The sequence below is a fragment of the Nymphaea colorata genome, chromosome 12 (genome assembly GCF_008831285.2).
Source record: "Nymphaea colorata isolate Beijing-Zhang1983 chromosome 12, ASM883128v2, whole genome shotgun sequence".
Lineage (NCBI taxonomy): Eukaryota > Viridiplantae > Streptophyta > Magnoliopsida > Nymphaeales > Nymphaeaceae > Nymphaea > Nymphaea colorata.
This window is the reverse complement of record NC_045149.1, coordinates 19100931-19116427: the sequence shown is the minus strand read 5'-3', so window position 1 is coordinate 19116427 and position 15497 is coordinate 19100931. Positions and strand designations below refer to the sequence as shown.

General features: G+C 38.5%; 2 protein-coding genes across 3 annotated transcripts; one reads left to right on the top strand and one right to left on the bottom strand.

Moving 5' to 3' along the window:
* The first annotated feature begins 340 nt into the window (after positions 1–340).
* Positions 341–2402, top strand: LOC116265935 (protein PROTON GRADIENT REGULATION 5, chloroplastic-like). The gene is made up of 2 exons (XM_031646945.2): positions 341–683; positions 2179–2402. The coding sequence occupies exons 1-2, from the start codon at positions 420–422 to the stop codon at positions 2281–2283; spliced, it is 369 nt and encodes a 122-aa protein (XP_031502805.1). The 5' UTR covers positions 341–419; the 3' UTR covers positions 2284–2402.
* A 715-nt stretch (positions 2403–3117) lies between these two features.
* LOC116265934 (peroxisome biogenesis protein 12) lies at positions 3118–11339 on the bottom strand. 2 transcript variants are annotated; one of them, XM_031646943.2, is made up of 10 exons: positions 10940–11339; positions 10744–10849; positions 10243–10394; positions 9098–9344; positions 6493–6602; positions 5802–5876; positions 4700–4786; positions 4093–4179; positions 3677–3814; positions 3118–3430 (listed from the first exon to the last, which is right to left on the bottom strand). In XM_031646943.2, exons 1-10 carry the CDS (start codon positions 11045–11047, stop codon positions 3359–3361), a joined length of 1182 nt encoding a protein of 393 aa, XP_031502803.1. In that variant the 5' UTR covers positions 11048–11339; the 3' UTR covers positions 3118–3358. The 2 variants fall into 2 exon arrangements, with proteins under 2 accessions (XP_031502803.1, XP_031502804.1); XM_031646944.2 differs by lacking the exon at positions 4700–4786.
* Between the last annotated feature and the right edge of the window lie 4158 nt (positions 11340–15497).

Sequence of the window (15497 nt, the reverse complement as noted above, 5' to 3'; positions counted from 1 at the left end):
TTACTCAATATTACACGGAGAAGAAAATGTGAACAAGGTAACCGCAATTTTTCTGCAACTTTACCATCCTCGAGAGCCTTCATGAACTTCCCATGAAAGAGTCCAGAAAGTCATGAATTCGGTGGGGTCTCATAGTTACGAACGTGGCTCTCAGATTCTCTGTGGTTGCAGAAGGTGCGGGGCCAAATATAGCGAAGACGACTAGTCCCAGACGCCATGGCTACCAATCTCGCTCTGCCCACGTCATCGCTTACTTAGATCCCCCTCTGCAGCCCACTACTTCTGTGGCCTTCCTTGCTTGCTTCCTGTGACCGAACTTGCTCCCACTAAAAGCCGGCCAGCAGCCCACCGAACCAGGCGAAGGTCAGACCTTATAAAAGCTGAAGGTCCTCTCCTTCAAGCATTGTAGAGGAAGAAAGATGGCAGCGTCTTCCATGAGCCTGACTTCGTCTTTGCGTGGAAGCTGGGGTTCGTCAATAGCGGGGGAGGAATGCAGCAAGTTGGCAAGGTTGGTACCGCCGGCGTCGGTGCGGCAAACCAGGCCCGGCCGATGCACCCCTGTCATGAAGAATGGGAACGAAGGGAAGGGCGTGTTCGCGCCGCTGGTGGTGCTGACGAGAAACATCATCGGCAAGAAGCATTTCAACCAACTCAGGGGAAAAGCAATTGCCCTGCACTCTCGGGTACTTCATAGTTCATATCATACTCTCATACTCTCTCTCTCTCTCTCTCTCTCCCGCCATAATGATTCACTCCACTGACCGTCCTCTTCTTTGCGAAGCAACCACCATTGAATCCATGAAACCAAAAAAAAATTGGATTTTGGAAAAGCATCGAAAAATGAAAACAATAAAAAGATTTTCGAATAAGCCGAAAGGGTTACAGACTAAAACGAAATATACAGTCGACCAATTCAAAAAGAATAAAGAATAGTTGTTGAACAATCATAGATGCAGTAAAACAATTGAAACCTGTTGATCCACAAAGCGTGCTTCGATTCAAATTGATTTTAGCTTACACAGATTGATTGTTTACTCAATGAATTATGCCTGGAAATGTTGATTTCTTACTTGTCTAAATTGTACATGATTAGACCCGAAGGTGTTGGGCATAAGAGAATGGGCCTTGGCTATCATGTGGGCAGGCGATGCTTCAAGTTCTATGAGCGTCACTCCATGCCCAAGCTCTGGTGAATCACCTGGGCTGAAGGAAGAACATCCGAAGAACCCCAAGAGGTTCTGTATGGGTTTCCTTTAACCTTGTTCAAGAGAAAAAGAAATGGCACACTTTATCTTTCTTATCATATTTCATTTGGTAGGATTCAACCTAGTTCAGGGAATTTTTTTCATTTTCAACTGGATATTTTGAACTCGGTCTAACATCATATGATGCCAAAGCATTTGTCTCGTATCATAGAGAGAAGCTAATGACAATTTTTTCTTTTTTGCGATATCTGATATCTGAACCGAAATTTTTTAATTAAAGATTCAAAAGGACCTGTCTGCTTAGAAATACAAAAACTGAGAAACTATTTAAAGATGAATACAGACACTCGTTAGATTATTACTGCTAGATATAATAAGAAATATGCATTTTGTGGCTGCATAACACCATCTACTTTTACAAAAGTTTAAACAATGTAATTCTAACTGATGTACCATGGACCAGACCTGGGAATGAAAGAGAATCATCCCACTCAGACCGATTCAAATACAAATTTGCTTGCTTCCTCCCCAATACTTGGTAAGCGATCTGCCAGAAAAATATAAAGGCTATATATCCGGAAGGCCCTTAGACCGATCAGTTTTTCATATATCCTGGAAGAGTTTGATGGGCCCAGTTTAGTCTAATGACTGAACTAACTTGCTTGTTACTGGCCTTATTAAACTACCTTGGTACCAACCACTCTTTGTACATTAAAGAATGGTAGCTCATACCGAGTTCAATGTTATCACGTTGTGTTTAGGCCTGTACGTAAAGGAAATCGAGTTCAATGTCATCACTTTGTGTTTAGGCCCGTACGTAAAGGAAATCGAGGTCCACTTGAATGGTCTGATCATGAAAACCAACAATACATCCATCGCTTTAAAATATAACTCCCCGCAATCTGTAATAGATTAAAATGCTCATCTGTATCTTACATGATCATTTAACGCGTGATGCTGTTGGTCCTCCTAGATTATTACTGAGTTCTGTAAATCAATCGGTGCGGACAGCAAACAGAGGCAAGGCTTGATTCAGTTGGCAAAGAAGAACGGAGAGAGACTTGGAATGCTGGCCTGACATGAGCAGTTACAGCTTTTCTTATGTAGTTTAATGGTGCTTATAGTGTACGAGATGCAAATAACTGGTCATCTTTCCTAATGAGACACTTGTTCCAACTAAAATTTTGCAAGACATCTTCTACAGGGCGTCACCAAGGTAACAGCTAAGTAAGATATCGGCTAAGCTTGATTTCAACGCACAGAATATCTCATGTTTTGTAAACAGTTCCCGATGGTCGTACCATAGAAACCTCCTGCAATGTAACTCGTATCCATCTTAAGAGTGAGAAAGCAGATTGTCATTCACGGCTCCGCATAAGAGGGTACAGCGTCAAATATACAACACACAACGTTTTGATTATAGAGATATGGAAAGTATGAAAAAGCAACAAACTTCAACATCAGTTTGACGTACCCTTCACAGCTCCAATTGGTGACCTCTGTACAATTTTAGAATCACTATTTTAAGAAAAGCATCTTCTGTGATAGTCAAGTGGAGTTTAGCTCAACAGTCCCTACATTGCTTTCTCCATTTCCCGTAGTACCTGCGTTCCTGAATCTCATCCACTGCAACGTCACAGATAAAAGTAGAGGAACCAGATAGCGCTGAATAAGGCTGTAACCTAAAAGACGGCCATATTCGATAGTCCTCCAAAAAGAACGTCTTCAATTATCCTTAACAAAAGGGATAGTTGATGCCTTGTGCATTTTCCTACTAGAAGCCTCTAAATGTCCCCTAGGCCAACTCGTCACCAACATTCTCCAGCCAGCTCAAGCCCATTGGCAACAGAAGATCAGGTAAAACCAAAATCCGGTCAGCCCCTTAGCTGTGTTACACACACACACACACACATAAAGGCCACGAGTTGCTTACTTTCAGTGCATGTTAAACTCATGCTTTTTGTTAAGTCGGGGAACAAAATTTGAAACCAATATATCACATCACATTTCCCCGGTATAAAATAAGGAAATATTGGAAGAATTTCATTGGCACGTGCTAATGAATATAGCTAAATGAGTGTTTGGGAGGCCCACAAAGGAACCTGCCCTAGGATCAGCATGCTCTGCTTCGACTCGTACCATCTACACAATTTCTAGGCGTCATGAAAGAGCCTCCTTATCTGATCAATATTCACGGGCATCAACGTAATGGGACATCGCTTATACTGCAGATGAAATAAAGCAAAGGGTTAAATGGACATTAAACGACAGTAGTAAATGCATCTCAAATTAAATTTGGCTATTGTAAAAACTTCAATCAGGTTAATGTTAGTTTATAACTTTATTCACCAATGGTCTTCCAATTTTTTACATTGATTAGCAACTGTGCAAATAAAAAAAATTCATTAAACTCATGGCGACAACCTAATTCAATAAATTGCTTTTGATGTAAAACGAAATGAATCACTCACCTGGGAAACGTACTTAAATATGCATGCATAGCAGAAGACAAACCCTGAGACTGAAACTACAGATGGATTTGCGCGCTTCTGTGTGCACAAAGGACACAGAGACCTATCTGGTGGCAAGGAAATCCCTCCTTCGGCAACCTGCAAGCAGTTACAAAGTTATATATAGTTGCGTGATTCACTAGAACCTAAGGAAAAACCATGGGTCCCATCCAGATAATTCCAAAAGGCCTTCTCGCCAAAAACCCATGTAAAAATCAGAACGAGAGGTTCTAAGCTGCAAAAAGAACCAGACTGACAAATAAACAACAACTATACAACTTGTTCATGCAATGTGTGATTAAGCAAAAAGATGGTAGGAATCAAACAGCAGTTCTGTGCCAGTCGCTTTACATATTCTCACATGGAAAAAGACTCACCTTTGGTGGTGGTGGTGGTGGCGGAGGAGGATACACAGTTGGAGCAGACATTCTCTCTTCAGCAGACTGGTACCACCATTCCATCATCTGTAAAATTTAATATGTGAATCAAAGGCCCAACACTAGCCTGAACTTAAAATCGCTCTACTAAGAACTTCAGCAAACGCATGCATGCACACAAACATAAAGAACATTTAGAAAAGAAGGAGAAAAAATGAAGCAGACAAGGAGAATCTAACCAAAAATTGTACAAAAGACAATACTTAAACGAGGAAAGCATCAAAGGGAACTCAACAAATCTTCCATGATGAAGTGGACAATTTGCTGGTAAACAGATAATAGCTTGCAACCAGTAAGTAATAAAGAAATTAAAAATTCAGTAAGGCACACAGAAGAATCCATAGATAGCACATGCATGATAGCATGAAAAACATCCGCATGCAAGAGACAGAAGCTGGGAATCCACTACCTAGTGGGTAATCACTTTGCATTTTATGCAAATGAACTTAGTCCAGCCATTTGTTTACCAATAGAATCTGTACATGTATTGTGTGTGTGCAAGTTGCCAACCATTGCATTAATTTTAAAACGATCAAAATGCACTCACTTTGAAAAAGAACACAGAGGCTATTAGTCCAGTCTGAGCGTAATCCAGGGCAGCATATACAGAGGAAAGCACTATTTTCTGGATAGTCTGCAACATTTCATAGAAAAAAAATTTCTAATCAAAGACTGATTGATCCCGAAGTATTAATTTTTGAATGATTTTCAAAACTCTACACTGAATTATCTCATAAATGCCCATGCCGCAGTCACCATGATGCTTGACTGGGATTCTCCTAAAATTATTCTATAATAACTTCAAGGCACTAGAAGATAAATATGGCTTACCAATAATAATTTGCATCAGTAAATAATGAAAATCTGATTGTTCTTGGATCCAATCTGAAAGTCCATCGATCTCACTATATGCTTCTAATCTAATACTATTAATACACAAATCTTACTTTAAAATACACTCATGTATCAATGCCAGCCTTTACCATTCTTTTTTAATGTTTCCATCATCAAAGTTGTTGCTTTTGAAACTACGGGTTATTACTTTAATAAATAACTAATTTGACAAATATTTAGTAATTATCCTACAATAGGTACACATAACCACGACATTGTGTCCATTTTGATTGAGCTTTCCAATTTCATAGTGCTTTTAAATGGTGTGGTAGATTAACTTCTTTCCAATCTTATAATACTTTTTAACTTATTGATTGTCTTTTAATTCAGTTTCACAGCGCTATTTAATGTAAAATGGATTTCACCAGTTTCTATGCCTTTCTTCATTCGTGGTTTGATATTCTAGTGCCCTCAGCATAAAGGAACAACAATCCATCCTGCATTTCTTGGTTAAACTATACTACAGTCATGCTAGTGTTAACTGTAATGGAGGTCCTACGGAGAAATAGCTAGGTGCCAGGATGTTAAAAAAAACTTAAACACCTCTTTTTCTTATTAAATGAAAAGGTCGTCTAGTTCAAAACTCAAATTATGACATCCCTTCTCTTCCACTTCACACCTCAGACCAGTGCACTGTTCTTATAGAGTTCTAATCTAACTTGAAATTTGTAAAAGGCCTTTGCATTTGAACAAGATGAAAAAAATCAAAGGATACAGTAAAGAAGTACTGCTGGCAGAGAAGAATAACCATATACCTTGAGCCAAGCAGGACCACGTAGCCTTTGATACTCGTTAGTTCTGCTTCTTGCAATTCTTGAAGATGAATCCATCTACCTTGATTCAATTTCATCATACATTTGTCAGATTGTCAGACACAATTCTACAATAGCTTTTCTCTCAAATGAATTTATCTCCCTAAAAAGTCTCTATTCTTTCTTAGAAATTTATATGATGCCACCATAAAGTACAATGGCACAAACAATGAAAGTGTTCAAAACAAAATAGAAATATAAAAAACTTCACGAAATAATCTGCAAAAAGTCAAAGAATCTTATAATGAAAGGAAAAGAGAGCATTGAAGATCTTATGGCTATAAAATTCCAACTTGCATGGAAGAACATTAAGTATGAAGCAAGCCTATCTATTCATGCAACAAAATAAAACTGAGATGAAAAGATACTTTTCGACCAATAACGCAAAACCTTTTAAAGAAAATTATATAAAGAAATTTACATGCTTTTGAGGGAAATCAGAAAATGTAAGTCTAGCCAAATGAAGATATATGGCACACATGCTCATCAACAAATTCTAAAACATAACACATCCATTTCACAAGTCCACAGCAGCCAAAAACATTTAGAATTTGAGCATGGAGACTCTGATCAAGTAAACAACAAGGGCAAGCAACAGTAGTAAAAGAAACAAAAACCAGTTGGATTTGCATACCAGTTCCTGGCCTGTTGCGCGACACACATGAATACCAAGTATATGCAGCGCAGGCGTGTAGAAGCCAGTGGCATCCAACAGATATAATAGTTGATAAGCAAATGAGAAGCCTGGAGACCAATATTTTGATTCAGAGGGAAGAATGGATTTCTTATTTCAGTTATAAAATATTTGACTCTGAAAATGAACACAAGCCCATTCCAAAGAAGACATGCAAGGGACTTTATAATTCAAGCAGTATAAACCACATCACATCACAGTAGTAAAGGTTCATCATGTTTTTGCACATCGGAACTGAATTGGTTGATGATGAAAGCCCTAATCTATTATGGTCATTTTCATAATTCAACTCCACCATTTCAACCCCAAGGTTGACAGAAAGGCCACTAACTCGCCCAGCATAATCTAGAGAGAACTTTCAAGCTATGTCCAGAAAACAAAAAGATCAATTATGAACTTTGATAACTCCAACAAACTCCCGATGGAAGTCATCATGCATGCTCTCTCTCTCTCTCTCTCTCTCTCTCTCTCTCTCTCTCTCTCTCTCTCTCTCTGTGAAGAAGAAGAAGAAGACAATGTCTCACATCTCCGAGCTGCATACACTGCTCTCACATTTACCTATCTCTACGCTTGTCAGTTTCAACTTTCAAGGGAAATCAGTTTTTAAAATATTAATTTTTATGATTTTCATTACTTAATTAATAACTTAATAGGGATCTCAGTACATCTTGGTTGCAGACAAGAGTGGATTAGATTCATCAATTTATTAATCCTAGAGATCAAATTGTCATACAACAGAGAAACTATTACAAAATTTCTCTGTGATGCTATTCTCATTTTTTTCTAATAGATTAATAATGTTCTGCAGGATTTTTTCTATGCCTAGTTAGTAAATTTCAGGCCCTACATTGCATTCATGTCTAGTTCTCCTCCAGAATAAAAAAAAAATGGTAGTGATGAAAAAATAAAAATGCTATTAAATACTAAACTAAGAATGGCAGAGATATACAATTAACAACAACAAGAAACAACAAACGTGCAGTCTCACAGAGACGAAGTAGAATCACCAGAACTAATCCATGTACACGAAAGAAGCTGGGAAATGCACATCGCAATTCAGATATATTGCAATTTACAGCTACAGACCAGGTGGCACAACTTATTGTCTATGCCTACAAAATCTGTCAATGGAGAGAGAAATGTCCAATGCAGATTTATTCAATTGATATCTCTAATCAAGGAAAAAAATTTCCAAAAATTCTTACAGACTATGTCACACGGGTACTCCTCTTAAGGAGGAGTACCCGCATGGTACGGGTACGTTACCGGTACGTCCGTGGGTGCAGGGGTGCTGCGTTGACGGTACCGGGTACAGTCAACGTACCCAAGGTCATTTTCAACCTCTTTCAAACTTGATCAAAGTTGACCGAGTCCATTTCCGTCCAATTTTAATGTTAACCTTTTTTTACATTTTCAAGTTTTAAAAAATTTAACGTTAAATAAATCGAAACCCTAAAACCCTTTTTCGTTTCGTTTCATTTTGTGTGTTTCTTTTTCTCTCACCGACGACTAATGACGGCGACCGGCGAAGGCAGGGGCGGAGACCCGCGGCTGCAGGCGACGAACGACAACGGCAACTATCTCCGGCGACGGCAAGCGCCGAACAGCGACTGTATTTGATTTTTTTTCATCATTTTCTGGTTAATTTTCAGGCGGCGAACAGCAACCTTTTTTTGAATCCTCTTTTTTGTTCGTCGCCTGCAGTCAGCTCCCTTTTTTTTGTTCGTTTTTTTTTTTTCTGTTCCGTGTTCCCTCTTTTCTTTTTTATGTTACTTATGTTAAGCACGTTGTTTGTAATTTTTTGAGCTTCTGCTGTGATTGCCATTGTCTTGTTTAGTGTAAAACAAGACAATGTCTTGGAGGGAAACCGTGTTTAGTTTAAAACAAGAGAATTTCTGTAGTCGGTTCCCTTTTCATTTTTTGTTGAGCAGTATACTTTTAGTCACCTGCAGTCGGTTTGCTTTTTTTTTTTTTTTTTTTTTGTGTTCCCTCTTTTGTTTGTTATGTTACTTATGTAAAAGTGTATGTTGCTATTTTGTTTGTGCTTCTGCAGTGATTGCCATTGAATCAAGAATGTTGATACATTTGTATGTTAGTTACTTCCATAGGATCATGATTTATGAATATGTTATTCTGTTTGTAATTTTTTGATATATATATATATATATATATATATATATATATATATATATATATATATATATATATATATATATATATATATATATATATATATATATATATATGTCGCGGGTGCGTACGGCCCGTACCCCCGCACCCAAATTTTTTGAAAATGATCCATACCCACACCAGTACCTGTACCGGCATTCGTGCCCACACCTATGTGACATAGCTTACAGAAGTGTCATAGCAGCAAATTAACTAAAGAAATATAGATAGAATAGTCATGTAACTTTTTGCTTTAAACCACTTCTTATGTGCATAACCACCATAACACAATCACCAACAAAGGTATTCACAAAAAGAGAGAGAGAGAGAGAGAGAGAGAGAGAGAACAAAAAAAAAGAGAACTTCTTTTCTGTACCTTCATTGACTGCATGTAACCATGGATATAGGGAAGCCACAATTTTTTTCAACCTGGTGACCCCGCTTACTGAATCTGAATGTCCTGAGTCTACATTTTCAGTTTCAAGGTGAAACTGTTCTTGCAGAAGATGATCCACATCATCCGCACCTACATCACCTTGCCCCCATAGCGTGGCTTGAAGTGATGCATTCCTTTGTCTTGTATACACTAGATGCAACTTTGACTTCACATATGGTAGAACAACCTGCAATCAGATACTTAGTCAGCTCTATCCATCTCTTAGAAGACTCAGGAACCGCATACTGCTATCATGAATGATGTTTTAACTTTTAATACTGCCAAAACTAAGAAAGTCACCAATTTTATATAGTAGACAAACTAATAAGCTGTCTATGACATACCAAATATCAATTTTAAGAAAGAAGTAGTCCTTCGGCTTGGTAACTTGGTCAAAAATTTATCGCCAAAGAGATGAAAAGAACTAGCAAATCAATTGGCCCACAAGACTGCTCAAGTATAATATACAGGGGCTTTTACGTGATGCAACATGAGCCTGTGTTAGTAATAACTAATAACTAGTAAAGTGAAGCATGCAAGGGTTAAAGACATGAAAACTTGATCCCCTTCAGCATGATGAAAAAACAACCACAACAGCAAGAAAAATTAAGACAAGCAAGCGTGCTTCTTGAACAGGCATCTTCGTTTGATTTGGTAAAGTTATAATTATACTAAATGAACAAGTGAGTGCAAGAAAGGAAGGAAGTGTTAAGAAATAATTCACTCAAGACATTTTGCAGTGCAAGCACCATCGAACTTCTATACATTCGGGAAGCACATATGGAAATTGGAATTGCAGGATCCTTCGCATCCACAATTCCACAGAAAGTCATTTCTTTCGTTGTTTTCTCTTATTCATGCCTAACGTACTTGCATGTAGTTATTAATGCCTAATGTTGTACTGGAAAAAATCACAACCTTAATTTCTCATATGTGATAATGCTATTTCTCCACGATTTATGTCTGCAATTCTGACTCAGAGAGGCCCCTAAGATAAGATTTCAGCATATTGAAATGATATAATCGACAGCCTTAAATTGGAAACCGTACATGAAAATGAGAATAACAACCAACGATGTTCATACCAGAAATGCGAGGGAAAGAACTTTTTGGTGTCTTTCAAGTCCAGCATGTTTAACTCCATCGCGCGAACCAACAGGCAAAACATCTTTTCCCCTGGTCGATATCTTCACAGCCTTTCTGCGCAAACCATACAACGACTCGGCGAAAGAAGCATCTGCAGATCAGGAAAATCACAAGTCAGAGAGCTGAATTCCAAAAACAGCCGCACCAGTAATGACCCAAAATAGGCACTTTAGCTTTTTGCCTCGTTCCCAAACAAGGACTTGCAGTCACACATGACAACCAATAAATAACATAAATAAACGAGTCGCTAATTTTTCCAACCGAGGAGAAAAAAAACAAAAAAAAAAAAGACGAAGCAGCCAACGGCAAATCACAACCAAGACGAACCCCTTTTCCATTTCTCTCTGTGGCTACCCACTAACGCCGGCGTAACCTCGATGCAAAATGAAGCACGGAACTTCAAATACGTACCAAGAAAAACGAAGAATAATAAGAATCACCTGTGGTCCGCAAACTGTGGGTATCAAGAACCAACATCAACAATGCGAAGAACTCGTCCTCGTAGTCCAACACCTTGTGTAAAACCGGCTGTCTCTGAGCCAGCACCTGCGCCGTTCAATCGCCTCACTAGATTACTCCAAAAAAAAATAAATGAAAACAAAACCTTAACCATCTGAGTGCAAGAATGACGAATACCCCGATGGAGTAAGCGAGAGCAGCCCGGAGACTGGAGGGGAGCTGCTGCGTAGCGGCCATCTCGAAAAAGGTGGGCCGAGTCCCCTGGCCACCGACCTGGAACAGCATCGTTTCGTCCGATAGCCCTCTAGAGAGAATGAAGGCAGTGACGGCGGACCCCGCTAATTCCCGCCAGTTTGAGGAGGCAAGAAAGAGGGAAGAGCGACGGACATGACCAGAACCGTGGATCCTCTCCTTCTCCAAGGGAATTGGAGAAAGGAGGTGTCCCTTCGGCTTCAGATTCCTCTACGCCTGGACGAAGGCGAGGGAGCCTCAGGGAGGGCCTCGGCGTCGAATTTGGGGAGAGGGATAGAGATCAGAGGAGCAGAGGGCGGTGGCGGGGAAGTAACTCGGGCGGGCGTTCGGGTATTTGGGATTCAACCCGCTAGTCGTACCTGAAAGTTCGGTCTAATAGGGTCGGATTCAAATCAAATACATTATTTCATATATCCGATATCCAGATGCAAGTGCAAATGAAAAAAAGTTCATGTCAAATCTAAAACAAACTTTTATATTCACAATATAAATCCGGTTAGAACCCATTTTTTATGTTCGCAAATGAATCCGATCCTAACGTAATATGTCAACAGCTGAGTTTCAAAATATATGCTGATCATAAAAAAATAACTGGTCATTTTATTCGGTTGGGTATTTATTTAAAGGCGAATTCAAATAAAGCCTATGCTATATTATTTATTAAATTTCAATATTCAAGTTCTTAACTCGATGTTGTTGAATTTTCTATTAAGCATGACTTATTGAAAACAGTTCAATCGTATGTCTGTTTTGAATCCAATCCGTTTACATCTCTAACTTAGATCCTCGCACTTGAACTTGCAATAGCATCGTTGGTTTTTCAGGTAAGAAAGAAAAGTACAACAGCCATTTAAAAAGTTAAATCAACATAATAATTAAAACATCTGAGTTGACATAATTAGAAAACTGTATACTTAAACATTAGGGACAGCTTGACGTAATAATTCTTTACCTTGAATCCGCTATCGGCACCTAAATCCTGAAAGCACGTTTCTTACTTTCTTTCCAGTTAAGCATCGGCAACTCATTGGAAATCTATTATATATCCAAACAATTGCATCCACGCTATGTTGCAGAATAATTATATCATGTCAATAATCAGAGCTCATAGTATTCACTTTGACAGTTCAATTGCTGTTGCCTTTATCAGTTGTGCATGCACATGCACATGCACTTGCTTCATAATCCATAAACAACATAAGTTAACAATATCATGACAATCATAATCTATGAACCAGAAGATGATCAATCATATGTAATTGAAAAAAGCTTATTCAGTGGCAGAGCTCCCACCAATTACTGTTAGACGACGATCGCACCAATTTAGGAGGATGAAATATTGGACGTTGCAGATTTGGACATCACATGAAATTAGGAATGATAAGCTTAATTTTGGTATGATGTTGTACTAGCACGAAATCAGGGATATGAACGCTGTTGGTTCCTAACCATGAACTCTATATATATTACCTTGTAAATCACTCATCATCAATATACAAAAAATACCTTTTGTCATTCTCTATTTCTCTCATCATCCCTATTCTTCTTGTTACGTTTTTATCACGTTTTTATCATGGTATCAGAGCCAAAGGATCAATGAATAGAGATTCATGGCATAATTTCATAGAGCAATAGGGACATTGTCAAATTGAATGTTGTCCACTCAAAAAAATAGTTCATACTTTCTTCATCATTCAGATAACCTTGGTACGTGTCTTGTATCTCAGCAACTTACTGGAGATAATTATGAAACGTGGAAAAGAGTCATGACCATGGCTCTCTTAGCCAAAAATAAGTTGGGTTTTGTCGATGGTACTATACCGAAACCCACGGCTCCCCATTACCTTATTGTTTCTTGGGAGAGATCCAACAACATGGTATTTTCTTGGCTACTTAATTCTCTTCACAAGTCCTTTCAACAGTCGTTTATACCAAAAACGCTGCGGGCATTTGGAACGAATTAAACGCTAGATTTTCTCAGTCAAATGCTCCATGCCTATTTCAAATCCAACAACAAATTATTAACTGCAAACAAGGACAGTCTTCAATTAGTGCGTAGTATACTAAAATCAAAGGCCTTTGGGATGAGTATGATTCGCTAGTCACTCTTCACACATGTGAATGTGGAGCCATGAGAAAAGCTCATGACATTCAAGAACATGACAGACTAATTCAGTTCTTGATGGGGCTCAATGAGAGCTATGGAGTGATCCGTAGTCAGATCTTGCCCATGGCTCTCGTCCCTAACACGTCCAAGGCTTACGCCCTGCTGGTTCAAGAAGAATGCCAACGTGAGCTTCATGTTCTCCTACAATTTGACATTTCAGCGGTTGTTGCGAAGAAACAAAATTATGACAACAACCGATTTAAGGGTCGAACCAGACCTCAATGTGAACATTGTGGATGACTTGGGCATATTAAGGTCCACTGCTACCATCTTCACGGCTTTCCCAAAAAGAGCACTTTTAGTGGCAAACGACAGCGGCTTCAAGCAAATCTTCATTCTACCAACGATGCATTGTCGATTTCTCCATCCACAAAGCCTCAAGAGCAATCAACTTCCTTCACACCAGAACTATACCATCAGTTTATTGAATTCATAAATTCCAAAACACCCAAAATCAACCTCGCCGGTATGTTAGATTCACCTATTGTCTGTTTGGCTCATCTTAAGTATGGATAATCAATACTTGAGCTACACATCATATTACCAATTGCTTGTCTAACCTTGTTTCTCCTTCTTTAGCTCAATCTAATCCTGTTAAACTCCCTAATGGTTTGACCACTCCAGTCACCCATGTTGGTCAGTTTTATTTAAATTTTTCTATTATCATGTAATTACATCATGTCTTATTTGTTCCCACTTTTTCTTTCAACCTTATATCTGTGTCCAAATTGGTGCTGAAAACAATTGTCGAGTTACCTTTGATACTCATTCTTGTACCATTCAGGACCGACGCTCGATGAAGATGATTGGGAAGGGTAAAATGTAGAATCACTTGTATATCTTTGAGGATGAAGAACCACGTGCCGCCGCGGCCTCGCCAAAGCAATCCATTCTATGGCATGTTAGACTCGTTACCCTTCATTTGCTCGCCTAAAGTCATTATTTAGTTTTACTGATTCTCTTCATGTTAATGAGTACTGCTCCATATGTTATCTTGCCAAGTAAAGTCGTTTACCTTTTCCTAGTAGTTCAATATTCACCACTAGCATATTTCAATTGATTCATTGTGATATTTGGGGAGCTTATAATGCGCCTTCACTATCTAGCGCTCATTATTTTCTCACTGTTGTGGACGATTTTTCATGTTGCACGTGAGTTTTTCTCGTGCATTACAAATCTAAAGTATATTTTTATATTCAAAAATTTATCAATCTAATAGAAAATCAATTTCAAACCTCCATTAAAAAAAATCTGCAGTGATAATGGAGCTGAATTTTTTTCGGCAAATATGAAAATTTTTTTACATCATAAGGGCATCGAGCGTCAAAATTCTTGCGTCAAAATTCTTGCGTCGCCACTCCTCAACAAAATGGAGTGGTTGTATGCAAACACAAAGATCTCTTAAATATTGCTTGTGCACTTCGTTTTCAAGCATGTTTGCCTATAAAATTTTGGGGAGAATATGTTTTAACTGCTGCTTATTTACTCAATCATTTGTCTACTCATCCTTTACAAGAAAAAACCCCTTATGAAGTTTTTTATGGACAAACTCCCAAATATGATCATATTCGTGTTTTTGGTTGCTTGTGTTATGCTTATAACATTGGCAAAACTCATAAATTTGACTCACAATCACTTAAATGTGTCTTTGTCCGATACCTTTTTGGTCAAACTGCCTATAAACTCTATGATCTTGATACTCATGAAATTTTCACTAGTCAAGATGTTAAGTTTATGGAAAACATATTTCCTTTTCAAAACTACAAAGACTAAGATAGTGGCGTTGTTATACCTCTACCATCTCAATAATCATTTGAATATGAATTCCAACCTCACCCTACCAGCCCACAACAACCTACTCCACCTCAATCACCTACACCAACACCTTCACCACTGGCACCAATCCCACCATCGGATCACCACCAATCTCACATCGTTGACACTATTACCCCCTACCTTAAATCATATGACACTCAATTGCGGCAATCAACTAGACGGCGTGTTCCACCTGCACACCTTAAAGATTATCAATGTCATTCCATCACTTAGTCTACATATTCTGAATCGACGTTGGCACATATGCAACCTAAAGGAACCAGGAACCCCATGAGCCACTACCTTTATTTACAACAAGCTTTTCTTACATTTATTTTCAATCACCATGAGCCATCAACCTTATAAGAGGCAATGCAATATCAAGAATGGAGAACGCTATGACTACTGAAATTTGGGCACTAGAAGCCAACTCAACTTGGAATGTCATTTCTCTCCCACCAGGAAAACACCTTATTGGTTGCCGATGAGTATATAAAATTA